This window comes from Plasmodium vivax, chromosome 1, assembly GCF_000002415.2.
Source record: "Plasmodium vivax chromosome 1, whole genome shotgun sequence".
NCBI classification, from domain to species: Eukaryota; Apicomplexa; class Aconoidasida; order Haemosporida; family Plasmodiidae; genus Plasmodium; species Plasmodium vivax.
Window position 1 is genome coordinate 199444 of NC_009906.1, and position 24842 is coordinate 224285.

Below are 24842 nucleotides of genomic sequence, written 5' to 3' on the forward strand. Positions count from 1 at the left end.
TTTCAGCTAACTTATGTGTAACGATTTAAGAGGCATATAAAAACATAAAACAAAATTTATTTGCGGGATGAATTCACACCTTTTAAAGGGGGCATAAACACACAGTGCGAAGTTATGTGCACATTTGAGCGTGCGGAAAAGGTTTACACCCATTTGTTCGCGCGCTCGGAGGAGTGCTGCTGCGAATGGTTGTGTGGTGATGGGGGTAAGATACGTGCACTACGCACTCGTTAGGGTAAAATGCCCTGTTGTATGCTCGAAGGGGTCATACACAGTGTAGTCATTAATGCACGTTGGGGCGAAAAACCAGAGTTCGTGCCTCTCAACTCGATCACCTCACTCGCCTGGATGCAGGCTACGCGCAGGATGATGCGAAAGCGAAATGCCCGTGTTGCGCGTGCGAATATTGGGGGGGGGTGAACTGTACGCAAATGAACACGTGCACAGTTGCGAACGTTCGCGGCCGCTTACACGCTCAGCAGCGCGCCGCATAAAACAGAAACAAGGGGGGGAAATGCATAAACTTTCAGAACATACATACGTCGTGTGTCGTACATGGTGCGTGGTACGCAGTACGGGGGTATGCGTACGGGGGTATGCGTACGATGGCATGCATACGATGGTATGCATACGATGGTACGCATCCGCTTGCGCGCTCGCTCATTCATTCAAAAAACGCAGAGGCGAGTGGGTAAGTTTCATAAAAAGGCGGGTTAACAGGAACAACACGGAAGTTTTCGCAGTATCTTAAAAAGAAATTAAAAAAATTACGCAAAAAAACTTGTACATTTGGGGTATACATGCGAATATGTAATGTACATATGAACATATGCGCACTGCTTAACCTTTTATATGCTTTCCCTTTGCTGGAATTTTTCCCGAGTGATTATTCCTTTATCCATGCATTTAAAATTTTTTTTTTTTTTTTTTTTTTTTTTCGTCTATTCGGTATAGAAAATTTGTTAAAAATGAAAAAAAAAAAAAAAAAAAATTCCTCCAACCGAAGCGAAGAACTCCCCTTTAAACTTACTTGATGTGTAATTTTGCCATTTTGAACAGTTAAGCGAAATGCAAAGGGACAAAAAATACCTTTTGTGCGAAATTCACAAAGTTGAAATGGCGTATGACAAGTGATTGTGATAAATATCAAGGGCAAAGAGGGCATTTAAAAAATTGCGCCCTTTTGTGTAGCGATTTATCCCCTCGAAATAATCACCTTTTGCTGCTTCCGCTTGGGGAGGGCACAGGCACAAATGGCATCCTAGGAGCAGTCATCGCAGCGATTATCGCCGCAATCATCGCCATCGTCAGAGTGACCAATTTTCGCGACGCGATCGTATGCAGTGATGGTCCAGCGCATCCCCCCCGTCGAGTGCCTCCCAAGCATGCACCTGCGCAAGCGCACATCGCCGACGAAAGAGATCGCTTCGCACTGCTTAGACGATTCATAAGGGGAAAGAAATATGCGCACAGGTTTCTTCATTCCCGAGCGTTACATCCGCTTGGGGAACTGTCCCACTTGGGCGCGTCGTATGGGGCGCAGTTTTTTTCACTTCTTAAAACAAAGCATTTCGGGGGGGGAAAAAAAAAAAAAAGAAAAAGATCACATTGCATTTTCTGGGATGGAAGCTCCCTTACCGCTTTCCCGTCGAACAGCCGCACATAGCATATGTGGATGTAAGGTCACACAAGCATTTTTCTTTGCTTCACGATCTGTGTTTGTTCATCTGAAAACGACGGGCTGTGTCACCACGCCATCGGCGTACCAGTTACCACGTACACATGTGAAGTTACACAAAGTGGAGAAAAAAAAAAAAAAAAACTCCCACAGTTGAGCTACAAAAATGAGTGTAAAGTAAAGGAGAAAAGTACCCCCTCCCTGCTGTGTGCTTCTCCTCACGTGCGGCACTCCCAGCGCGACTGACACAAATGTTGCAGAGACTCATTTCCACGCTGCAGCGAAACGGTCGCGTGCTTCCAAGTGTGTTTGGCCTGTTCGGCAACCTTTCGTTGCAGCTGTTTACACAGATGGTGTAATGGGCAAAATGTAGTAAGGCCCTTCTCCTATTCCATTTTAAGGCTAAGAAAAGGCGATCCCCACCATGCGATGTGCAACCCGATTTGGCTTCGAGTTGGCTTCGAGTTTGCCCCATTTCGCCCCTATTCTGCTCTGAGAAGGCGCTTTCCCTAGAAGTAGGTCTTCTTCTGGTGGCGCTTCTCCTTGGCCTTCGCCTCCTCCTCGTAAGTGGGCATGGTGTCCAAAACGATGGTGTCCTGCTCATAGTGTGCCCCCTCCTCCTTTTTATTCCTTTTGGTTTTTCTTTTCTTGGCTAAAATTTGCAGCGCGCCGTCGTCCAGCCTGTGCATACTGTTATACTCATTGCTGTCGTAGACTTCCGCTTTTCTGTTTGGAAATCTGGGGATCTTCTCATGGCCCTTGAGAATTCCCTTCTTAATCAATCGCTTACGCTCTACATTCATTTTATTATAAAAGTACAGCTTTTTGGATAATATTTTATTTTTTTTGCTTAAGCAATTTCTCCTTGGGGAAATATGCAAAGCTTTTCTCCCCCCCTTTTTCTGATACCTCTTTTTCTTCTTCACAATATCGTAGTACATATTTTGCAGCTTCAACATTTTGCTAACTTTTTTGTTTAAGTTTTGAAAAATGATTTGTTTCTTGTCCGCCGTTTTTTCAATTATTTCGTTAACTAGTGATGTGTTTTTTTTGCCAAAGAAGGAGGTTAGCGAGTTGCCTCTTCCACTACAAGCGGTACTTCCATTGGTGTGTGCCACTTTGCTTGACTTGTAAATATAGTCATTGATATTATTGCTAATGTCGTAGTTGATTATGTGGCAATTTTCAAATTGCACTCCCCTGCTGAGGATATTTGTGCATACCAGAATGTTCGTTTTGTTTTTTTTGAAGCGTCGGTAATTTTGGCTCCTCTCCTTGTAGCTCATTTCGTTGTGGATGCAACTCACTTTGTACTTGAGCTCGGTCAGCAGGTCTGCAACATTCTGCACGCTTTTTCTCGTGTTACAGAAAATTACATGTTTGCTGAGGAAATGCCTGCTGAGGATAGGCCCGCTGGGGAAATGGCCGCTTCGTGCCTCCCCCTTCATCCGGGCGCTGCTCCGCGCGTCCTTGCTGTTCAGAAGCTCCAACAGGAGGGCTGTCTTTTCCTTATTTTTGCTGTTAATGAATATGTGCTTCATTTCGGAGCTGATGTCGTGGCTCTTCAGGTGTATCACCTCCTGGATGTGTTTGCTCCTCACGTTGTTGGCGAGAAACTCGCTGATGCAAAACGTTTTCGTCGCCGACACGAATATGGCTATGGGGATGTTCGAGCCCAGGGTGTTCTTTTCGTTTTCGGCCCCTCCGCGGTTCACCAGCCGGATGATTTCGCCACGGTCGGCATGCTCCTCTTGCTGTGCGGGTTTCCTTTCGCTGCTGCGAGGGGTGGCCTCTTCGGGGGGGCTCTCCCCATTGGTGCTGCTTCCCATGAACACCTCGCCCGTTTTTCCTTCCCCATCACACCATTTGGAGGCACTGCGCACATCACTTCCCGCGTCGGTGGCCTGCCCCACTTCACCTTCTTCACACCCATCTGGGCTCTCCTCATTATTTCCCCCTCCCAGCGCCATGTCAGTCCTTTTATGCTGGTTTGGACTGTTCCTGCGTCTCCCCCGCCGAGTACTCCGGGGCGCCTCTTCATTTTCCAAGTCGAAGCCTTTTTTTTGTCCTTCGCGCGCATCGTCATGGGGATCCCCTAACCGATCATCTTTGAGAACATCGCGGGGGATGCCCCCTGTGTGCTGATCATCAGCCGAAATACCCCCCCTAAAATAGTACATGTTGGTGTAGTTCCCTATATGGTTAAGCACAAGCTGCAGCTTCCCCTCGTTGAACGCATTGCACAGCGTCTCTGCCTGCTCCACGACGATGTACTTTAAAAACTTAAAATTGTACAAATGCTTATTTTTACAGTTGTCTATTTTTTCGAAAATTTTATCGGGCGTGCCAACCAAAATGTCGACGTTGTAATTTATTGCCTTGGCTCTTCGCTTGACATTTTTACTAATTTTTTTTAAAAAATCGTTGGTCTTGATGAACTCGCTTCGCACATTTGGGTACCCCCCTAGGGGATCCTCCCCATGCGAGTGGTAGAGGTTGTCCGCATATTCCATGTCTTGACCCCCCCCATCACCCAGAGGAGGTAGCATCTCCACGTGAAACTTCTTAACAGACTTCCTTTTGTACATGTATCCCCCCGCGAGCAACTCAATATTTACGTCAAAACTTTTTAAAAAGGAAAAAAGTTCGAAGGCAGCTTCCCTCGTGTTTGTTAAAATAACTGCATAGGGAAAGAAAACATTCTTCTTATGCCTCAAACAGTTAAGTGCATTGTTCTTTTTATTTTTTACATAGCTCCTGCTGACGTTGTAATTTTTGTACCTGCGCATATATATGTACCTGTTTCGTATTCTGCGCTTTTCATACGCTATGTGAAAAAATAAATTGTCCATTCTCCTGTTGGCACATCTTAACTTTTCTTTCTTCCTAAAAAGTTTGTTTCGAAATTTTTTGTAATTATATTTATTTAGGAAATGGTAAAATTTCGATAGGCTCTTCATAATTTTTTCATTGTTCAAGTAAAAGTTGTTTAATATTGGAAGGAAATAGCTCAGCGTCTTTCCCGTGTTATCTGGACTTACGATGACGTACACGTCGTTGAAGCATTTTGTTTTTTCTCCTCCCCGGTTGGCTTCCTCTCCGGGGGGCGGGGCGCTGCTGCGATTGGCGTGCCTACCAAGGGGGTACTCCCCAAGGGGGTTCTCCCCCCCACCTGATTGGTACTTCCCCACGTCGTAAAAATCCCCCCTCACGTTAAAACTCTCCCGCAAGTAACCATTAATGCAACTTCTCCTTCTCACTATTTCCCTATACACATCTGCGTTCCCTTCGTACGTGGCTACTTCGCCGCTTCCCCCCGTGGAGTCCCCCCTTCCCTGCAGCAGCAACGGTATTACGTTCCTCTGAATTTGCGTGGGGGTGAAAATCTTCATTTCGTTCAGCTTCAAATACACGTCCGTCTTAAAATTAAACTCGAGGAAGCTTGCCTTCTGGAGCCCCTCTTTAAAGTTCACCCCCTTGCTGTTTGTTCTGCTGATATGTGCGCGACTCGCCTTTGGGCCCTTCCCCCTGGGATCATCCCGTCTGTCTTCAATATGGTCGTCCCTCCTGTCAGTACCCTCGCGCGATTGGCCCTCTTTTAGCAGTTCCCCCCCAGCGGAAGCAGTGCTGTTCCTGTTCCTGCCGATTAACATCCCCTTGAACATTCTGCAAAATGAGTGCCCTTTCCCCTTCACCAGGCTGCGAATATAGGGACGTCTGATCATTTTTTCTCCGCCCCCCTTTTGGCATTATAGAGCACAGCAGGAGGTATACACATGGGTATTGGGCGTCGCACCAGTGTGGCGACAGATGTGGAAGGGGAAGAAAAGGAAGAAGAGGAAGATTCGCCTTGGTTCTTCTCTTCCGATTAAATAGAGTCACATCATCTGTGCCCTCCGCGCGACGTCACTTAAATAACTTCCCGCATAATAAAATATCTCGCGCCGCTTTTCCGTTTTCTTTTACCCCTCACTGAGTAGCATATTGCTATGTGCACATACCTACACCCTCACTTGCGACGTTTGCGATCAAACGTGAGGGTCGAAAAGGTTCCCCCGGTGCTAACATACCAGAGTGATTACTTTCTTAATGGCAAAAAATGGCAAAACCAAAATGACATCACAAAAAAAAGAAGCGTTAAAATTTCGCCTAACAATATTTTAACTCAGTGAGGGTGAAAATGCCCTGTTGTTTCTCCACCATTTGGGGAGTACCTTTTTTTTTAAACCACGGAAAGTGAAGAAGATGCTCTTAGAATGGAAAAGCAAAACGAACTGTTCATGCGGGGTGAACACATATGGGAAGAGCATACAGGAAATACAACAAAGGTGAGGTAATCCCCCATTTTTATACACCTTTTATGACCGCCTCTTCCATTTTGGCTACTTCCACAAATGCAACAGAAAATTCCTTTCTCGCATGAGGAGAGCAAAGTTGTGGAAAAAAAAAAAACACGTGGTTAATTCGTTCGCTACATTTTAAGCGCTCTCAAATTTCTTCCCACTCAGGGGAAAAGCTATTTATTCATTTTTTTAAAAAACTTATTGCAGTTAAAGTTGTCGTAAAAAAGTGTGTTACGCGAAAACGAAATAAAGCTGTGCAAGAATTCCACAACATGACACGTGGCACGCAGAAGGCGGCACTCTGTGAGTAGCGCATCGGTGTGCAATCATGTCAGCGGTCATTCCGCTCATTACTTCTACCCAATTTTAAAGCGCTCTTTTTTCGTTAAAAAAAAAAAAAAAAAAAAAAAAAACTTTCCGTGCGACGTTCTTCTCACGTATGGTCATCTCATTCTTCTCACTCGTTTTATGGGAACGCTTTCGGCCTTCACTCCTTCCGCTTCGTTGTACTTATGTAGGAAACTCATAATCGGGGCGATCACATGATGGGGGTCTTTCTTCTTCATCTCGTTTTTCAAAAATTTTCTTTACGGAACGTTTCACACGTAAGTGGAAAATATTCCCTCGAGGGGGGGATCCCCATCCTGTGCTGAAACGGCCAGCATTCGTATGGTCCTATTTTATTTACCTATACTGTGGTGTGAAGGGGGAAAAAAAAAAATTACGCGCATGTATAAACCGTGCAATTTGGTAATATCTGCCAAAACGCGCAAAGGGATGTTTCCAAAAGGGAAAAAATTCCAATTCACTCCCAAAGATATGTACGTACTTTCTTAAATCCAATAATGTCGGCCCTTTCTCGGAAGCATTGTCTGCATATGTTGATGTTGTACTTTCTGATTATGGCATGTCTGTTCGAGCACACGCGGCTGCACAAAAGGGGGGAAAAAAGAGGGGAGTGAATTTGGAGCGAAATATACTCATCAAAAGCAGCGCAATGCAGGGGTGATTGTACAGGGATACACTCTGCATGAAAATCTACGATTCTGTGGAGCGACCCTCCTTTCCCTCATCTCACGCATAACGGTGAAAAAAAAATAATCCACACGGCTATTATGGCCCATAAGTATTCACAGTGACGCAAATGACTATTTCTTAAAAAGGGCCACCATAAGATGCGCCTCTGTTCAGCCCGCTGGGCGCCTTTACAACTACGTTAAATATGCATACGGCTCAATCACACATGCGCACGTAGGTTTCAGCGGAGAACTGCTGCAAGTGGAGGTTTCCCCCATGTTGCCTCCCCAGCGTAAACTCACTCCTCAGCAATTTTAATCGCTTCACCAATCCAGCTGATTCACCAATCCAGCTGATTCACCAATCCAGCTGATTCACCAATCCAGCTGATTCACCACTCCAGCCGATTTACCACTCCCGTCATTTCGGTTACCCCCCATTTTAGCCACTTGGGGGGGATGACTTACCATTGCCTGGATCCCTGGCCGTACTTCTTCGGGTGAACGTTCTGAATGCAACCCATGGTTATAGCTTTTTAAAAAAAGGGGAAGGAAAAAGAGGGAAGAGGAAAAATGGTCAGGGTTAATTTAACCGTTTAAAACTTCCTAAAAAAGAAAATATTATGCCCTTGGGTTATTCGCGGGTGGGGGAATATACCTTCGTCAGCGAAATTGTTTCGAACGTATTTTTTTAATTGTGATGGAATGAAGCAAAGTTCATTTTATTTAATTTGATTTATTTGTTTATTTTTTTTTTTTAATAAATTACGAAATTTTTTATATTTGCAATTTTCGTTAACGCCTTTGAGCATGTAGCGCTACTCCTACACTTGGGGGAGGGCTGAATACCCATAAGTAAATATTTATTCACGTATGCACGCTGGTTGGCCCAATTACGACGTTTTCACGTGCGCGAAAAAAATGAAGTTATTTTGGGTCGGGTGGCGTCCCCTGCTGGCAAGCTTTCCTTAAGGACCCCGCGGTTGGTGTTGCGCAGTGAAGAGGATCGCATCATCACAATTTTTCGTGTATGCAGCAATGTGAGGGGGAAAAAAAAAAAAAAAAACGGGCCACATCATTTTCTCTGAGCACGCCTCCCCATAAATGCAAATCTGCAATTGAGCACTCCCATGTTGTTTGCCTTAAATGGGAAAACTGAAGAGTTAAGGAAAAAACACCCGTTAAACGGTTAGCAAGTTTGTAGCAGCCTTTTCCATTTTTTTTACCTTTTTCTCGCCATCTCACGATGTTGCATGTTTGTATATATATATATACATTGTATACATTTATGTATGAACAAATGTATATGCCCCCTTCCTGGGGCGCGCCATTTTGGCCCCAACGCCGCGAGCGGGGTGCCATAGCAAAGGGGCGAAGGTGAACTGCGTAAAATCGAACAAAGGCGAGTGTCACCCGTTTGCGCGTCAAAAAGGGGAAACAAAAACACAGCGTAACAAAGCGAAACAAACAACACTTCGAGCGAAACAGTTAGTGTAGCCCACCTGCGGTGGCTTTAATTTGAGAAAAAAAAAATGATCGAGGGAGAGAGTCAAGGGGTTTCCCCAACCACCGCGTCGATTTTTTTTTTTCTTACACAAAATGGAATGTGCTTCACGCGAATTGCAAATTTTTAACTGCATTTTCCCAGCACTTTTGTGCGAAACTTTTTAAATTGCCAATTTAAGCACAAATCTGTTTATGAAATGGGCGAAGGGGGGAGGCCATTCTCACTTGGCCCACTGGCTGGTCGTCTTTGTTCCGGCGCGAATGTGAAGTTTTCCCAAACGAACATTGGCTGCGGGGGTGGAAAAAAAAAAAAAAAAAAGTAAAATAAAATAAAATAAGTATTTCCCCGACTTCTACACCCCGGGAGGGTCTCCCCATTTACATGAGAATGGAGTGCCCCCCCCAGAAAAACACACAAACAGTTTGGCAATTTTGAAGGAAAAGTTTTTCATTTTTTTTGAGCGGTTTACGTCAAGCGTCCCAACGTTATCGGCGAAATGACCTGCGCATTTGTTTGAAGAAAAAAAAAAAAAAAAATTTAACGCAGACGCTGATTTTCCAATTCAGCGCCACACAGTCGCACCATTTCCACTCCTTATAGTGTGAAATAATTTTCCAGAAAACGCCTCTCAACGGTGAACTGCTTAATGTGCGTACCTGGCTGATTCGTGTTGCTGTCATATTTACAAATTAAAACCCCCCTGTTACCGCAGCAGGCGCTGGAGCACCCGATGAGCTGCGAGGTGGAAAGGTGTGCGTGCAGAGGTTACTTATCTAGCGTGTTGCACGTTCGGGGGAGAGTTCTTTGCGTTTTCGCGACGCGCGAATGTGTGGATATACATATATATACGCATATATATGCACATATACATCTATACATCTGCGTAACGTATGTATAGCCGCTCACGCGCCAAGTACCTCGGCGCTCTTCCATATAACCCTGGTGAATTCGAAAACGGTGTCGTCCCCCCGGCGGATGGGCCCTGGCAAGAAGGCAAAGCGTCAACACGTGAATGTCCTCTGCGTATGGGGCCCCCAAAATGTAAAAAAAATGGAAGCACTGGCAAACTGTGCTTATCATTTCGATGGGCACGTTTATGAGATGCATTTTTTTTTTTCTCTCCTTTTCGGAAGGGGGGATAACTCGACGTGCGCGACACATGCGAGGTTACTCTTCCGTTAGGCATTTATCCCCCTCGCCGCTGTTCCCTTTTGGGTAAACTTTTTTTAAATATGCTCAATGGTGAGTACTTGCCCACCACAGGATGGAAGAAGGTAACATAAAGACACTCCATATGTTCCACCCATTTTGGCCAAGCGACTTCTTTTTTTCACCCCCCCCCCCCATTTAGCTTCTCCCCTTTTGTGTATTACCTAACTCAAAGTCATAGTTGTTAATGCCTTCATACCATGTATCGACGGCTGATTCGACTTTGCTGTTGGGCGAAATGGTAAAATAATTTGTGTTTATTTGGTTCACCATGACAGTGCAATTGGAGATCTCCTTTATCTGTAAAAGGGGGAGGGCAGTTCCATGTGAAGGTGTAAGACCCCTTTTTTTTGAAAGCAAAACGGTTTCGAGAAATGCTAAGGGTGAATCCGTTCTGCTCAGTTCTCCATCCTCTATGCAACAGTTGTTTATGCAAAGAGGTGAAGAGGTAAAGAGGCAAAGAGGCAGAGGCAAGTTAGCGAAATTGCCGAGTAACCAGTTTGGCTTCAACGCTTGCCGCCTTTTCCAGCTGTGTGCTCCTTAACAGAGGGTGGAAAAAAAAAAAAAAACACTTCCATTATATCATCCGTGTAACAGAAACGGTCAGTTTTATCCTCACATGGGGCCCACTCAAGTGCCATTAAAAAGAATGCCGTTTACCAGCGCAACGGATCCGCGTTATGCTTCAGCCGCAAATCATTGTGTCTTTCTCGAATGAAGTCATTCTGCGAAATGCAGGCAGAGTGTATGGAGATGACAGGGCTGATGGGGATGTAAAAAATGCCATTTTTTTTTTCACCCCCTCATTTAGAGAAAGTTTACGTTAAACGAGCAAAAACCTCCAGCCGCTGCTTTACAGAAGGAGATGCGCGAAAGGGTTAAGAAGCAAAGTAGGGCAAAAAGGCAGTGCAGCAGGCGTCTGTCCACCATTGTGCACGAAGAGAGATCACCGTATAATTTCTGTTGCTTTAATATGCTTTCTTTATTCTTTATTCTTTCTTTTTTCGAATTGGGGTTAAAAACTATGGGAAATTATTACTCATGAGGTATGGCAACATAAACTGCGTCTGCTCATTTCTTCTGGGGGGAGTACACTCATGTGTGGACGTAGACACAAACAAGGGCTTATGAGCCTACCTCTGCTAATATGCTTGGTAAAATTTTAAGGGCAATCCGAAATGGCCCATTCCGGTGTGCTTCCCCTTTTAAGTGTAAATGTCCGAAGTGGGAATAGCACCCCCGTTTTGCCGCCTCTCCCCAAGCGTTGTACATACATTAGATGAAAAAACGGGAAAAACTGCATGCACTTTTTTTTTTTTTTTTTTTCACATTTTCCAGCATGTCACCTTTCTTTCACCATTGTAGTGACCAATTCGTCTTTCAATTTTAGGAGCAATTAAAATTTCGTTTGAATGAACGTACGCCTTGTGCTACTGCTTAGCGGTGGTTATCTTCCGCCGCACGCAGGTTCGCACTGCCCTTATTCGTTCTATTAAAACGTGGAGGGGAAAAAAGGTTCACAACTGCGCACATACGTATGTATATGAACACACACGCGTAGATATATTTGTGTGCATACCTACATGTATGCACCCCCCCCGATGCAAAGGCAAAAAAACGCAGTTGCAGGTGCTGGTAATAGAACCAGGAAATTTAAATTGTGGGGAGGTGGCCGTCAAATTGAGCTTCTTCACCCAGGAGTGTAACACTTTCGCGCAGTCATGCATACGTCACTTTGGTTATAAAATAAAAAAATTTAATTCATTATTTAATTAAAAAAAGTTGCGTAATATCCTTGTGCATCGACTCTTGGGGCACGTGAAAATGCGCGTGTGCGTGTGTGTGGCCTGCTTTCCTCTTCCACTAGTCTCCACAAAGTGGACCTTCCTTCACGAGTACAACAGAACGGCACTCATCAGGACACAAATGATACCTGTCAGGAGAGAAAAGGGAGGGGGGAATTTAACACATTTTTGGCCCAACGAGGGAAATGCAGTTGGAAGAATGCGTAAAAGGGGGGGAACATATAAACGGCAAAGGAGTCGCCATCATCATCGCAACGCGTTACCCAGAAATTCCAAGAATCCCATCCCGATCAGCGTGTACGTGAATAACTCATCCTTGATGGAAGGGTTCCTACTCGTTCCTAACACCAGGGCTGAGAATAAATTACCGATACCTTGTGCAACCTGAAGGGAGTTTTTTTTTAAAAGGAGCTCGTTAGGATGCGTTTTAGACGGTTAAAGGGGTTGTTCCATATTTGGTTGCTCATTCTGTTCTGCCGGCCCCATTCCGAAGTTGATCATTTTCACGAATTTCTCAATAATGCCCAGTTATTCTCGCTTTATGAACAGGGTTGGCTAGCTAGCTAGCTAGCTAGCTATTTTATTTTATTTTTTTTTTTTTTCCTTTGCTTGGCTCGCCCTGTGACTGCTTACCCCTCCCACGGACATCAGCGCGATGGCTGCGGACAGACTGGCGATTCCACTGTCATGTCTCACGCCTAGTTTCTGGTTGACGCAGTTTCGTTCGTCCTTCTTCGGGGTGCGGAGGGAAAAAATGGAAAAAAAAACGCGAAAAAAATGAAAAATAAAAAGCGAAAAAATGAAAAAAAAAAGGTGAAAATTGTGACAAAAAGGGACAATATGCCGCTCAACGTGCTGCGACACTTGGAAAAAACGTAACAAAGTTAACGCAAAAAGAGCACTAGGACCGCCATGGCGCTCATTTGTGAGGTGCGAAAAGATGGGCAGCAAAAAACCAGCGCAGTTCTCCAAACGGGTTGCACGAACAACGCGCACGGCAACTGATGGAGGTGTAAAAAAAAAAGGGACACTTTCAGTTACACACGTGTGTGCAAATTACCTGCAGGAGCGCATTGCAGTTGGTAGTTTTAACCGTCTTGCTGATGAACGGAGACGTGTGGTAGTACTTCACGAAGAAGTTGGCTTTATGCAGTTCGCTGCAAAAGGAGGTGCCTCCAATTCTGGTCGTGATACTTCGGTTGGCCGCGAAATATCCCGAACTCAAAAAGGAGCTTTTAAATTTGAAGTTTTGAAACAGCGACGAATTTAACGTGTTGAAAAAAAATTTATTCATTTTGATGAGTTTTCTTGTTTAAGTGTTGGTGTAATGTGCGTATGCAGGGGGGAGGCACAGAAGAGCGGAGCACAGGGATAACTCAACGTAACTGAGCAAAATGCAGGGGGAAAAAGATAACTACACTTCGAGGGGGAAATAAATTTTCACGTAACAGCTATATGCCAACCATACAGAACTATATATGTGTGGGGTTTTTAGGTGCTATGTAAAATTATATAAATGCGTGTATCCTCGAAGCGGCCTTTTTTTGTATGCCTATATTTCCACTCTTCGCAAAATCGTACGGATGGTGTACAAATGTTTGTGCTTCCACTTTTGACTGCTTATCACCGAAGGTGTTTAACGAGTGACAGAGGAGTATGTTCCTTTTTTTTTTCTTTTCCACAAATAGGGAGATAAACATATGAAAAATAAAAAAAAAAAAACAGATGTGGTGTTTCCTCACTGTGCAGAATGTTTTCTTTTTTTTTTTTTTTAATATTGTCGAAAATTTCTCATAGTGTATCCCTCCCTCGAGGGTAATTTTCAAGTTAATTGTGCCGCATGCGCTTATGTACGTACCGGTGAGCGGATTCGGCGGTGCGCGGATACGTCGATGAGCGGACGGTGGATTTTATACGCATTACGCACATACACGCGGTGAAATATCTACATGCCCCAGGTGCCAAATTAATTTTTCCGCTTTCTTAAGGCACACGTGAAATGCACATGAGGGTCAATGGGAAAAAAATCTCAAATGGGCCAAGTAGGTCAAATGGGTTAAGCTAAAGAGGCCAATCCAACCATACCAGGTGAAGCAGCCGAAGCAGCGGAAGTAGCCGAACCAACCGAATGACCAAACAGCGCACAAACGGCCAAGGAGCCCGCGAAATTTTTTAACGCCCAATGCCTACAAACGTAGCAATTTGAGGAACCAAGCCGAAGCATAGCATAGCACAGCATAGCAAAGCAAAGCGGAGTGGCTTAAAAAAAAAATCGCTTGTTCACCTGTACGGCATCCCACTTGCGCACCAAAATTCCCACCCCCAACCGTTTCCGCAAGCAGTTCTGCAAAGAAAAACATTTTTCATTTTTCCATTTCTCATCGCAAGTCGCAAAAATACCCTCAGGAGCCAGTTTCCTTTCCTGTTTCAGGCTGAAAAAAAAAAAAAGGGCAGCCGGCTCGAACGAGATGATGTGCCTCCGCGCACCTCGCCCCCCCTGCCGCGTTTGCCAAGTGAGCTTGTTCTCCCCATATAAACACGCATGCGTATGTTCATTTAGATAAAAATTCGTACCAAAAGTGGGGGATTTGCCTAGCCGTGTCAAGTACCGCACGAGTAGCCACTGCATGGAAAAAATCATGGAAAGGATGAGCCCCTTTTGTTACGCAGCTCTTGGCAGAATCTTCGCTTGCGCTTTAGCAAAATAAGTGGAGGAGCCCAGCCCAAGCGCAGGAGGCCCCACGCGCGCGTATGCCCCTACACAGCAGGGCATAAAGTGACTCCCCGTTCGGCACTCACCAAAACGGGGGACTCCCTCGAGAGAGTCACCCCCTGTGTGTTGACACCCTGTTTATGCACTCCACCCGTTTGCGCGACCACAGTGAGATAATTGCCAAACGGTGCGATTCCTCCAGATAGCTTCGCCAAACAGAGCCCCCCCCCAACGCGTAACCCCATAACAACTGCCACATAACCGCAACGCATCGCAGACGAGTGTTTACCCCCCCCGCAGAGGCACCATGAACAGCATCCTGAGCACGGAGAAGCTGTGCGAGGTGTTGGAAGGGTCCATCAGCGCGTCCAAGGAGAAGAGGACGCAGTGCGAGGAATACCTAAAGCAGGTGTGCAAGGTGGAGGGGTACATCGACGTAATTCTTAACATCGTGAAGAGCGCCAACCTAGTGGACGACAACATAAGGATTTCGGCGTTGATCTTTTTAAAAAACACCATAAAGAATAACTATGAGTCGCTGAAGAAGGAAGAGATATGCGGGCTGACGAAGGACATATACGAGAGTTTCCTCTTCCTCGAAATGAAGGACAAGCAAATTTACATGCAGCTGTTCGAAATTATGAAGGTGTTAATACATAATAGCTTTCCAGACCACTTTGTCATTTTGGATAATATCCTTAACGATGTGAATCAGCGGAAGGATGTGAGGAGGCTGTACGTGAGTCTCTACTGTTTGAAATTAATTTTTAAAAAATTAAAAATAAAAAAAAAAAAAAACAACGAATTGTATACAGAAATGCTGAACAAGTATTTTTACCCATTGATTAATTGCCTGTACGATTTAAGCTCCGTCGATATCAACAGCAACGAAGTGAGCGAAATACTTTGCATCATTTGTAAAATTTACCAATACGTGAATGATAACTTCTTCATTAACGAAGTGATCATTTTGGATTACATGGACAATTACTTTAGTCTCTTCGATTTTATTTTGAAAAACGAAATTGTGGTCCCCAACTACATGGAGGATGAGAGTTACCTGAAAGCCCTGCCACAGTACAAGTGCAAGAGGATCGTGCTAGACATCGTGACTCGCCTCTTCTCTCGGTATGTAAACACCAACTACAACAAGTGCAATAATGAAATTACGGAGAAGTTCTGCCATTCTTTTCTGAACAAATGGCTCTGCCCCTTCTTCGAAGACCTCATCATCATCCTGCAGAGTTACCACAAAAATAGGAAGACGCTAACAGATGAGTGTTTGGTATACATCCTGCAGGGACTCTCCTACGGAGTTGAAAATGCCCTTATTTACAAGAACTATATAAAAAGTAACTTTGAGTTTTTGGTTAGGGATGTCATTTTCCCGCTGCTCTGCTACAACGATGAGGACGTGGAGAAGTTCCTTTGCGACCAGTACGACTTCACCATGAACATTTTTAACACCTACATTGTGGAGGATAAGAAAGTCAGCGCTACGTCTTTCATCAAAGATTTGACTCGCTACCGGGGATCCAAGCACATCTCCGAGCTGTTTCACCTCTGCGAGAACGTCATCAGCACGTACAACCAGAATTGCCACCTGGTGTATAGCAACTTCGCCGCGCAGGGGAACCACGACGAAGCTTTGTTGGAGGAACTCCTTCGAAACGAGTTTTGCAAATACAAGTACGGCGCGCTGAAAATTCTGGAGTGCCTCTACAGCAGATTGTGCGATAAGAAGAGGAACATGAACATCGAGCAGTTTCTAAAAACGTATGTAGAAAATGACCTGAACAATCCCAACCATTTAGTTTGTTACCAGTCCATCGTCACCTACTGTTGCTTCATTAAGAAGGTGCAACACTTTAGCGATGTGAATGGCCTCGTCCGCAATTACGAGGTGGTTCTAAATCATATAGGTAGTCCAAGCCTACTCATTCGAGTCGCCAGTGCGTCTTATATAAAAAAATTCTTTAAAATAAAAAATGAATACCTCAAAAGTGTGATTATCAAGTCTATTCCTATCCTCATTGAACGACTACTCAACGTGATTAAGGAGGTCAAATGTGAATACATCGTCATGACGCTGGACAACTTGGCGTACACGTACAAAGACTACATAACGCCCTACGTGAATGACGTGGTCATCACCCTGTGCACCAGCTTCGTTTTTCTCATTAACAAGAAGGATGAAGAAGAGAGTGCCCACAACTCGCTGGAAAATACCCTGAGGCATAACCCCGACTTGGCCTCCCCCCCACAGGAGAGTGCACTGAGAAACGATAGGTACTCCCTTACAAATGACGATGAATGCACCGTTGCAAAGAAGGAAAAAAAAACGGAGAATGAAGAACTAGACTTAAACTCAGTTATTCTTTCCATCCTGACGGCCATTTTGAGTCTACTCGATTCTGTAGACGAAGGAAATAAGGAGCAGATATACAAAAATACTATGTCTTACCTATACGTCGTGGTAGACGAAACGTTTAAGTCCCCCTCCATCGATTATCTAGAAGAGGCACTCTCCCTGCTGACGAACATTACCTACTACCTAGAGATAGACAACGATGTGTACCTCCGCTTTGAAAAGCTGTATGACATTTTCTATTTCAACACGGACGACAATCTGAAGTTGCAAGAATTAAATTGTATTCGAAATAACCCCCAACTGATTTTGAGCACCGATTTGATACTCTCCGATAAGAACACGGATGTGTATTTTTATGACTTCATTTTTGACCTATCCTTCAGCATAGGCGTCTTTGACAACATCATATCGAAAGCCACGGAGCAGTTCGTCAATCTGTACAGTGAGACCTACGGAATGAAGTACATCCACATGGTATACCGCTTGGGAATATTCGCTCTGCACTCTAAAATTGTGAAAGATAGCTGTAAGTTGTTTTTCATTCTGTTCGAGGCAACGGTGAAGATCCGGGGAGTGGACGAGCTGGTCATCCCCATCCTCACTGCGTATTCGATGAAGCTGTTCAAGCACGACGAGGCGTCTGCCCTGATGAACCAGAAGAAGAAGAAAAAGGAAGTCACCATGGAGGGTAGCAGCGAGAATGGAAGCAATGCCAATAATGCCCATCATGGCGGTGGAAACGCCGATGAGGACGATGCGGCGGACAGCATATGCAGCGAATATGACGAAGACATCCTCAGCAAAACCAGCATTGAGTACATCAAAAAATTGTTCTACTCTATCATCATCTATGATGTGAATCAGTTCTTCCTCTTTTTCAACAACATGAATAGGACCAACTACATCCTCTCCCTGCTGTCCAACCTTGCCGACGTCCAGATGAATAACACCCGGAAGCTCTACATCCTTGCCATGAGCAGCATCCTAGATAACATGCACCACTCACACATTAGCATGCACATCGGGGAGGCCAACTCATTCATCCTAAATGTTGTGAATGTGGCAAAGACATACTACGAAAGTAAAAATGAGCAGAAGGAGTCTTCCGAAAAGTCCTTCGATTCGGAGTCCTCCTCAGGGGATGAAAACAGCGAAGTGGATATTGACGAAAATGAAGATGCCACGAATGATAAGGCTTTCAAATTAATTAAAACAATCGAAGCGTTGGAAAAAAAAAATGACTTAAAAATTAAGTTAAAGGAAAATGTGAACCTCAGCAAGTTGGATGAGCTGGCCAACCAGCCACACGCAAACAGCTCTGCTTTGGGGAATAACCAAAGCGGGAACAACGCGTTTATCCACAAAGACATGTTGAAGCAATTCAGCACAAATGAGCAACTTCTGCAGCAAGCCAACGCGCGCAGGCATCAAGGTGATGAAGCCGACGACGAGGACGACGACGATGATGACGATGATGATGATGACGACGATGACTGCTCAGACTACAGCAACGATGAATACAGAAAGGGATTCTTCGACGATATCAACGCCTTCAACATTCTGTACGACACTACCTCCAGCTTTTACAGAAAATATGAAAACGTTTACAGCAGTGACATTCTGGGCAAGATTAAATACCTCGTCGACGCAGACCTCACCGCGCAGATGCAGGACCGCACCGACTGATCCAGCGGCAGAGGGACATGCGCTCACGCAGGGGTGCACGGAGTGTCCACATAGAACCCACGCGGTGCCCCTTTTTAGGAACCTTTTTCTCCCACCCGGTTGGCCCCCTTTTGCATTCCCATTCGTGAAGCGTGAAGCGTTTCCAGAGGAAGCGTTTCTCCCGAAGGGTTTCCTCTCGAAAACTGCCATATGGAGCCACCATTTGGTGCCCCCCCCGAGTCGTAATCACAACAAAGCTCTGTAAAAAAAAAAGAAAAAAAAAGAAAACATTTTTGCCACTCCTGTACATACCCATCACGTGGTACTCCCTCCCTCCAGTGTCTTCCTCCCCGGGAGGTTTGTCCTCTTTCAGGGACCCCCCACCCCCTTACTTGTTCAAAATGTCCATGTAGAGGAACTTCTTCTCGTCGCTAATGTTTTGGTAGGAAAAAATATTCACCTGAGGTGCGGCAAATGGGGGAGTGCACGGTTGAGCAGGCATAAAAACGGAACGTCGCACAGGTGTAATCACCCGTGTGTGCAGGAGCAACCGTAGCTGAGGGTGCACCCACATTTCTACGCAGCTGTGCGTATGTGCAAAGCGGTCGCCCCCCCTACCAGTTTTTTCCTCTTCTCTATATCCACATCTGCGAAGTTGATGCTGCTATCGACCATTTGCAGTTTGATCAGGTTGTAAATCTCCTCCACGCACATCTGTCAGGGGGGGTGCGAAAAAGGAAGAAAAAAAAAATTCATAATTTAAAGGGGCGACCACAAACATGACAGTGGTGTAATGGATACGCGTTTATGGTGCCTTGCGGTTGGCGCGAGTCCTAATGGGGCACCCCCCATAGCACACATCTGGCAGGCGAAGTGGCTCTTTCCCCCCCCTACGTCGTATTGGAACTTGTCTAAATGGGAGATGGCTTTTCTGACGATGGCCTTCTTCCTGCGGGGCGAAAAAAAGCACGTACATATATATGAACTCATATAAATGTGCATATATACAATAAATGTACAGATGGTAGTCCCCATTCGGGGGCAGATAGGCACGCGGGCAGATTCATTCATACGGAGGCACATGCGTCTGCCGCTCCTCGCCGCTGTCCACGCCACCATCCACGGCGCCTGCGAATTCTTACAAAACATTCATGACGTGACTCATGTGCGCATTTTCTTGATCCCCTTTTATGAGGGTCTTGATTTTGCTCAGAAAGTTGTTCAAGTGGTTTAGATATTCGCCTGTCGGTGGGGGGGCGACGCGTCACGCGTGTTTCGGAGCAGCTACCAAGCAGATATGGAAGCAGCTACGCAAGCAGCTATGCAAGCAGGTAACAACACTGCTACTGACGCTTTTATGGACGCCTCGTCCGCCGCTCCCTTACGGTGCTCCGAAATGAAGGCCTCCGTCTTCTTGACATGCAGGTACTCCTCGACGCAGGCAGTCAGGAAGGCATACACGGCCTCCACACCCGCCGAGGACACCTCGAAAAGGTTCTTCCTTATCTGCAAGTTGTTGTTTATGAAGAAAATCACGTCATACAATTTTTGCATCCTTTCCTGATAGCCTTCTCCGGAGGCTAAGTGGGTGTCCACTTTCTTCCGCAGGTGCTCCAGGACTATTTCGCTCTGCCTCGCATTGCTCATGTTGAAGAGGAAGCTGAAGAAGGCGTCCATGTTGTTCATGGCGTGCAGGTCTTGGCCCTCGATGTATTTCTGCGCGGGGGGGAGAGGGAGTCACGTTGGGGGGGGGCACTACTGTGTGGGTGCTGCTGTATGGGCACTGCTGTGTGGGTAGTGTTGTATAGGCGCTGCTCTACGGGCGCTACTTCACACCGCTCGCCGCCCACCTTGTATATCCGCGTGGCGATCTCATCGATGACCGCAGGGCTGACGCGGAGTATTGCGGCGAGCCGAAAGATGTTCTCCTTGTAGATGGCCCTGTTTTCATCGTTTATCAACTCAATGACGTAAAGAACGTACCGCTCGATGATGCGGTGGAGCAAATTATAATTTGACTCGATGAGAGCAAACTTGACGTAGTACTGCTGCCCCTTGGGCCTAATAAGGTCAAAGTTTTTGTATATCGTGAGGATCTCATTAATGTTATTAACAAAATCTGAGTCGCTCCTGTAAATGTAAAAGTTCTCCTTCACCGCGGAAAATATTTCATACGTCTGCAAAAAAATGCACCTCATTTCAACGTCAGCTGCTTTTTCTTCGGACAAATTTAAAAAGTTAACAATTTTTTTTAAATACAAATTTTTTATATTCTTATAATTTTTATTTAATATATTCGTTTTTATAATATCCTTAATCATTTTTTCATATTCATCCATGAGGAAAACGTCGTGTATTTCTTGCGCGTTTTTTATGTTCAGAATAATTTCATACATATATAAATCCTTCCTCATGTGGTATAAGTTCTTTTTTGCTTCTTTAATTTTGTTTATATACATTTTTTTGCATATTTCTTCAAATGAGTCATCATCGATGTGTTCGAAAATGTCTTCCTTCCGAATGATGAAGCTGTCCTTCTCCGGTACACTTCGTTCTCCTCCTTTTTTGTGGACCCCTTTTTTGGATTTCTCCCTCTCCAGGGACTCCATAAAATTGATATTTTTATAATCGAACAGATTTTCCTGCCCTATAATTTTGTACCTGTCGTCCACTTCCTTCATGTTGCTTAAATACTTTGTGCAGATCTTTTCTAAGAACCGTTTGATGATGTTGTCTTCCACTTCTCTGTCTACCTGGTCGTTATTTAAATTAAAAATTATTTTCAGGATTTTTCTCTCTGATTGGTTTTTCATGTGTTTTATGACAAATTCTTCGTACATTTTTTTTCGCTCCTCTTGGGGGAGTATGCCGTCTTTTCCATCTCCTCCGCCCTCTCCCTCGAGGTGGTCTTTGTGCACGATCCTTTTGAGGAGCTCCTCGTCCGCTTCGTCGTTATGAGCGAGGTTGTCGTTAGCAGCTAGTTCGTCAGGGGATGATTTGTTAGTTTGTAGTTCGTCGGGGGGCAATTCGCTAGTTTGTGGCCCTTCCCCGGCTTCTCTCCCCCCGGCTGCGCCTCCCCCCGCTGCTCCCCCCTGCGCCCTATAACTGTTGCACGCGAACAAATCGTCGAGGCTAAAAAACTCGTCGCTGGGAACCCTCAAGAACTTCCTTTTCTTCTTTATCTTCTTATACACGTAAATCAAATTGTGTATAAGCCGCAGACACTTTTCCATATTTTCCAGTTTAAAAAAAATGCCAATGTTTTCCTTGGTCTTAATTACAAACTTGAGCAGAATATTTTTGATGATATTTTCCGTTGCGCTGTTGGATATGGAAATTCCTTTTTTCAAAAAAAACAAATGATCATTTTTGTTTTTCATTTTTTTAAAAATTAAATTGTTAATCAAAATTTTGTACTCCCCGTAGATAAAATTGTACAGGTACTTTTCTAAATATCTGTCCATATGTTTCTTCTCCACGTGTAAATATTTTCTCAAAAAATTGATGTCATTCCATTTGTTCAGGAAGAGTTTCTTTTCCTCCAGTTCCCTTTTTTCCCTCTCCGCGATGATGCCCTTTTGGTCGCGACTCTCCCCCGAGGTGGCTGCCTCATTCACGATGTAGTCCACGCTGTTCTCCAGGTGTCTGTACATGTTGTCGTCCGAGTCTTCTATGGCGGCGTCATCCAGGTTAGCGGCGTCGTCCAGGTCGGCGGCGTCGTCCAGGTCAGCCGCATCGTCACCCAGATCAGTGCCCTTTTCATACTGCTCCGCCGCATCGTCACCCAGATCAGTGCCCTTTTCATACTGCTCCGCCGCATCGTCACCCAGATCAGTGCTCTTTTCATACTGCTCCTCCGCATCACCTTCCTGGTGGGCGACGCTGTCTTCTCCTCCCAAGGGGGCGCCCCCCTCACCTGTGCCCTCTGCACCCTCCTTGCCACGCGCACTTCCCAACGCAGCCATCTCAACTTTACCCTCCCTCTCAGGGGCAACCAAATAAACAGGCTCGTAATTCCCATCCTCCATGATCCTTTTAAGGATGCTGACGAAAATTTCCTCGTGCACCTCCTCCAAAATGGCACCATCCAGCGTCAGGAGGTCCATTTGCTTCGCGTCCTCCAGCACGCTACTGGAGTTCTGTTTATTGCTGAGGAGCCCCCGGATGTGCGCCTCGTAGTTTCCCTTCATCGTTTCGAGCAGGCTGTCGTTGATCGTTTTTTCCTTGACCTGCGGGGGGGGGAGCGGCGTGAGGGGGGGAGGAGCAGCCAGTGAAGCAGAGTCAGGGTAGCCATTTATGCACAGACAGGACTGCCGCTTATGCACAGACAGGACAGTCGCTTACACACAGCAAGGCCTGCCGCTTATGCACAGCAAGGACTGCCGCTTACACACAGCAAGGCCTGCCGCTTATACGCAGAGCGCACTCACCCCCATCTGCTGTGCGATGTGCGCCAGGAGGAAGTAGCCGGAGATCCGGTTGCGCCGAGCGAAGAAGGGAATGTGCAGACCGTTCCCGCGGTGGAGGTTCAGCCGCTCCACGGAGTCCACATCATACTTAAACATAACATTCAGCAAATAAAAAATGTAAAAAATCCGCGAAAGAAAGGAGTCCCTCTTTTCCCCCTTCTCCGCAAAGTGCGCATTGTACTTGTTTACCACGAGGCTGATGATATTTTTTATATTTTCCTTGTTGCTTCGAAACAGCTTATGGTACAGACGCACAAAGGAGTTCAAAACGATAAGGACGTCTCCCTCTATCGTTTCATTTGCACATATTTGTCTAAATAAATATTGCGAGAAAATTTCATTCATGGAATTTAAAACGTCATCCAAGGTGTAATTGTACTTTCGCATGAATCCCTCGATTTTCCTTTTGGTCAAATTGTGTATCCCTTCGTAGGCAAAATAATTGGAAAATAATGTCCCAAACAAATCCTCCGTCACGCAGAAATATTGGTGGTACTTATTTATGAACAAAAAATTGATCAGCAAGGAGAAGGCCCCTATTTTACACACATGCATATTTTTTAGAGAGTACACCAGGTGGAAGTGGTTTCTTAAGAGGAAGACGTCCTCCAGCTTGATGCGCCTTATGAGTACCTTCAAGGAGAGGGTCAGCAGCCCGCTGAGGCAGAGGAAGGAGGCGTACTTCAGAACGTTTGCGTTTTTGAGGTAGAAGGAGATAAAACTGCACAGCGCCTTCCGCGAGAAGATGTTGTCCTTCCTGGGTGGCTGGGCTGGGGGGAAAAAAAGCACGCACATGTGTATATATGTATATATGTGTGTATGCATATATATGTATTTATATGCATATGTATTCATCTCGCGGGGCGGCTCCCCCCCTCTTACGCACCGCTCGCCACCGAGAGAGAGGCGCCTCGGTTGTGCATCACGTCGTTAATGTAGTCGTAGTAAGACTGCACACTCTGGTAGTTCCTCAAGGCGCTCTGCCCATTCGAATTCTTCCTCTTCAAATAATACGACAGAATGAAATTCAAAATGTTGTGGTTCTTCTTCTGCTTCCTCTCCTTCAGATCCTTCATCTCATTAAAGTAATACTCCATGGACCTTTTCTCCCTACTGGTGTAGCCAAACTTGGAAAAAAAATCCTCTTCATTTTTTAGGGTGGGCAGGTAGTTAATCAATTTAATGATTTCCTTTTTGCCCTCCTCGTCTTCTCGGGCATCTTCAACGTTGTTCTTCCTTAGGTACTCTTCAACGTCTTCGTACGAAATTTCATCGTCCCGTGGGTCCCCATCGTTGGGGTTGTCCTCCTCCTCATCTCCATCGCCCTCATCACCGTTTCCGTCACCCTCACCGGCGCGATTCCCATCCCTGTCCTTCGCATGCCCGCTGAACAACTCGAAGGAGCTGCGCCATGTAGTCTTCCTCCGGGGGAAAAAACATCTCCCCCTTTTCTTTTCCCGTCGGATAGAATAACTGGGGTGTCTCCTCTGTGGATATACCTCAATATACGGCCTCACCTTAACCTTATAATTTCGCAGTGCGTGGGAGAAGAACCTTACGAGCAGCACTACCAGGAGGGTCCGCTGGAGGGGCGAGGGATGCATCATTCATTTGTGTTAGCGTGGAAATTCTCAGCCGAGTGGGCGGGCGCTCCTGCTTGGGTGTGTCTCTGCAGAAGGATGCACGTGGTCACTCGGCTTTAGCCCCCTGCGCCATTGGCCTGTCCCCGCGTTGCGTCCCTTTTGGGGAGTTCCCCCTCCGATTCGTCTCCTTCCTCCCTTGTCCCGTTCTAGGGAGCCTAACTCGCAGCTGCTTCACTGAGTATGGTGTAATCCCTTTGCTGGCGAAAAAACCCTTCACGGAGGCGTCGAACAGCAGGGGTGCATACGTTCGTGCGTACAGGCAGAGTGATGGTAGCATTTGATTTCCCCTCACCGAGTCACTTGCCAACAAGGCTCCACGTAAAACTCGCATACCAAAACAGCGGAAGCTCCCTCTCACGCGATCTTGCAAAATTAGTTCCCCTCTTAATGATCGAGTTACCCCATCTCTCACTTTATAGCAAG

At 45.6% G+C, this 24842-nt stretch overlaps 6 protein-coding genes across 6 annotated transcripts, besides 12 other annotated features; 1 reads left to right on the top strand and 5 right to left on the bottom strand.

The window, feature by feature from the left end:
* Positions 1–1133: 1133 nt before the first annotated feature.
* Positions 1134–1158: a microsatellite.
* A 962-nt stretch (positions 1159–2120) lies between these two features.
* Positions 2121–5343, bottom strand: PVX_087820 (hypothetical protein, conserved; the record flags this gene model as incomplete). Its single annotated transcript, XM_001613375.1, has 1 exon — positions 2121–5343. The coding sequence occupies one exon, from the start codon at positions 5341–5343 to the stop codon at positions 2188–2190; it is 3156 nt and encodes a 1051-aa protein (XP_001613425.1). The 3' UTR covers positions 2121–2187.
* Positions 2130–2155: a microsatellite.
* Positions 2182–2208: a microsatellite.
* A 1483-nt stretch (positions 5344–6826) lies between the features above and the next one.
* Positions 6827–7569, bottom strand: PVX_087825 (40S ribosomal protein S29, putative; the record flags this gene model as incomplete). The annotated part of the gene is made up of 2 exons (XM_001613376.1): positions 7506–7569; positions 6827–6950 (listed from the first exon to the last, which is right to left on the bottom strand). The coding sequence occupies exons 1-2, from the start codon at positions 7559–7561 to the stop codon at positions 6827–6829; spliced, it is 180 nt and encodes a 59-aa protein (XP_001613426.1). The 5' UTR covers positions 7562–7569.
* Positions 7570–7625: 56 nt separating this feature from the next.
* Positions 7626–7651: a microsatellite.
* Positions 7652–9138: 1487 nt separating this feature from the next.
* PVX_087830 (hypothetical protein, conserved) lies at positions 9139–10683 on the bottom strand (the record flags this gene model as incomplete). The annotated part of the gene is made up of 6 exons (XM_001613377.1): positions 9139–9279; positions 9462–9526; positions 9918–10053; positions 10250–10292; positions 10414–10478; positions 10576–10683. 6 exons carry the CDS (start codon positions 10681–10683, stop codon positions 9139–9141), a joined length of 558 nt encoding a protein of 185 aa, XP_001613427.1.
* Positions 9501–9562: a microsatellite.
* Positions 10062–10098: a microsatellite.
* Positions 10595–10632: a microsatellite.
* Positions 10684–11472: 789 nt separating the features above from the next.
* PVX_087835 (ATP synthase lipid-binding protein, mitochondrial precursor, putative) lies at positions 11473–13261 on the bottom strand. Its single transcript, XM_001613378.1, has 4 exons — positions 12619–13261; positions 12192–12290; positions 11822–11942; positions 11473–11686 (listed from the first exon to the last, which is right to left on the bottom strand). The coding sequence occupies exons 1-4, from the start codon at positions 12850–12852 to the stop codon at positions 11643–11645; spliced, it is 498 nt and encodes a 165-aa protein (XP_001613428.1). The 5' UTR covers positions 12853–13261; the 3' UTR covers positions 11473–11642.
* Positions 13262–13329: 68 nt separating this feature from the next.
* Positions 13330–13353: a microsatellite.
* On the top strand, positions 13345–18328 carry PVX_087840 (hypothetical protein, conserved; the record flags this gene model as incomplete). The annotated part of the gene is made up of 1 exon (XM_001613379.1): positions 13345–18328. Exon 1 carries the CDS (start codon positions 14579–14581, stop codon positions 18326–18328), a length of 3750 nt encoding a protein of 1249 aa, XP_001613429.1. The 5' UTR covers positions 13345–14578.
* Positions 14995–15027: a microsatellite.
* Positions 18068–24380, bottom strand: PVX_087845 (hypothetical protein, conserved; the record flags this gene model as incomplete). Its single annotated transcript, XM_001613380.1, has 8 exons — positions 18068–18767; positions 18926–19021; positions 19202–19256; positions 19450–19549; positions 19693–20023; positions 20158–22536; positions 22738–23541; positions 23703–24380. The coding sequence occupies 8 exons, from the start codon at positions 24378–24380 to the stop codon at positions 18696–18698; spliced, it is 4515 nt and encodes a 1504-aa protein (XP_001613430.1). The 3' UTR covers positions 18068–18695.
* Positions 19291–19352: a microsatellite.
* Positions 19788–19812: a microsatellite.
* A 415-nt stretch (positions 24381–24795) lies between the features above and the next one.
* Positions 24796–24842: part of a microsatellite that runs on past the window's edge.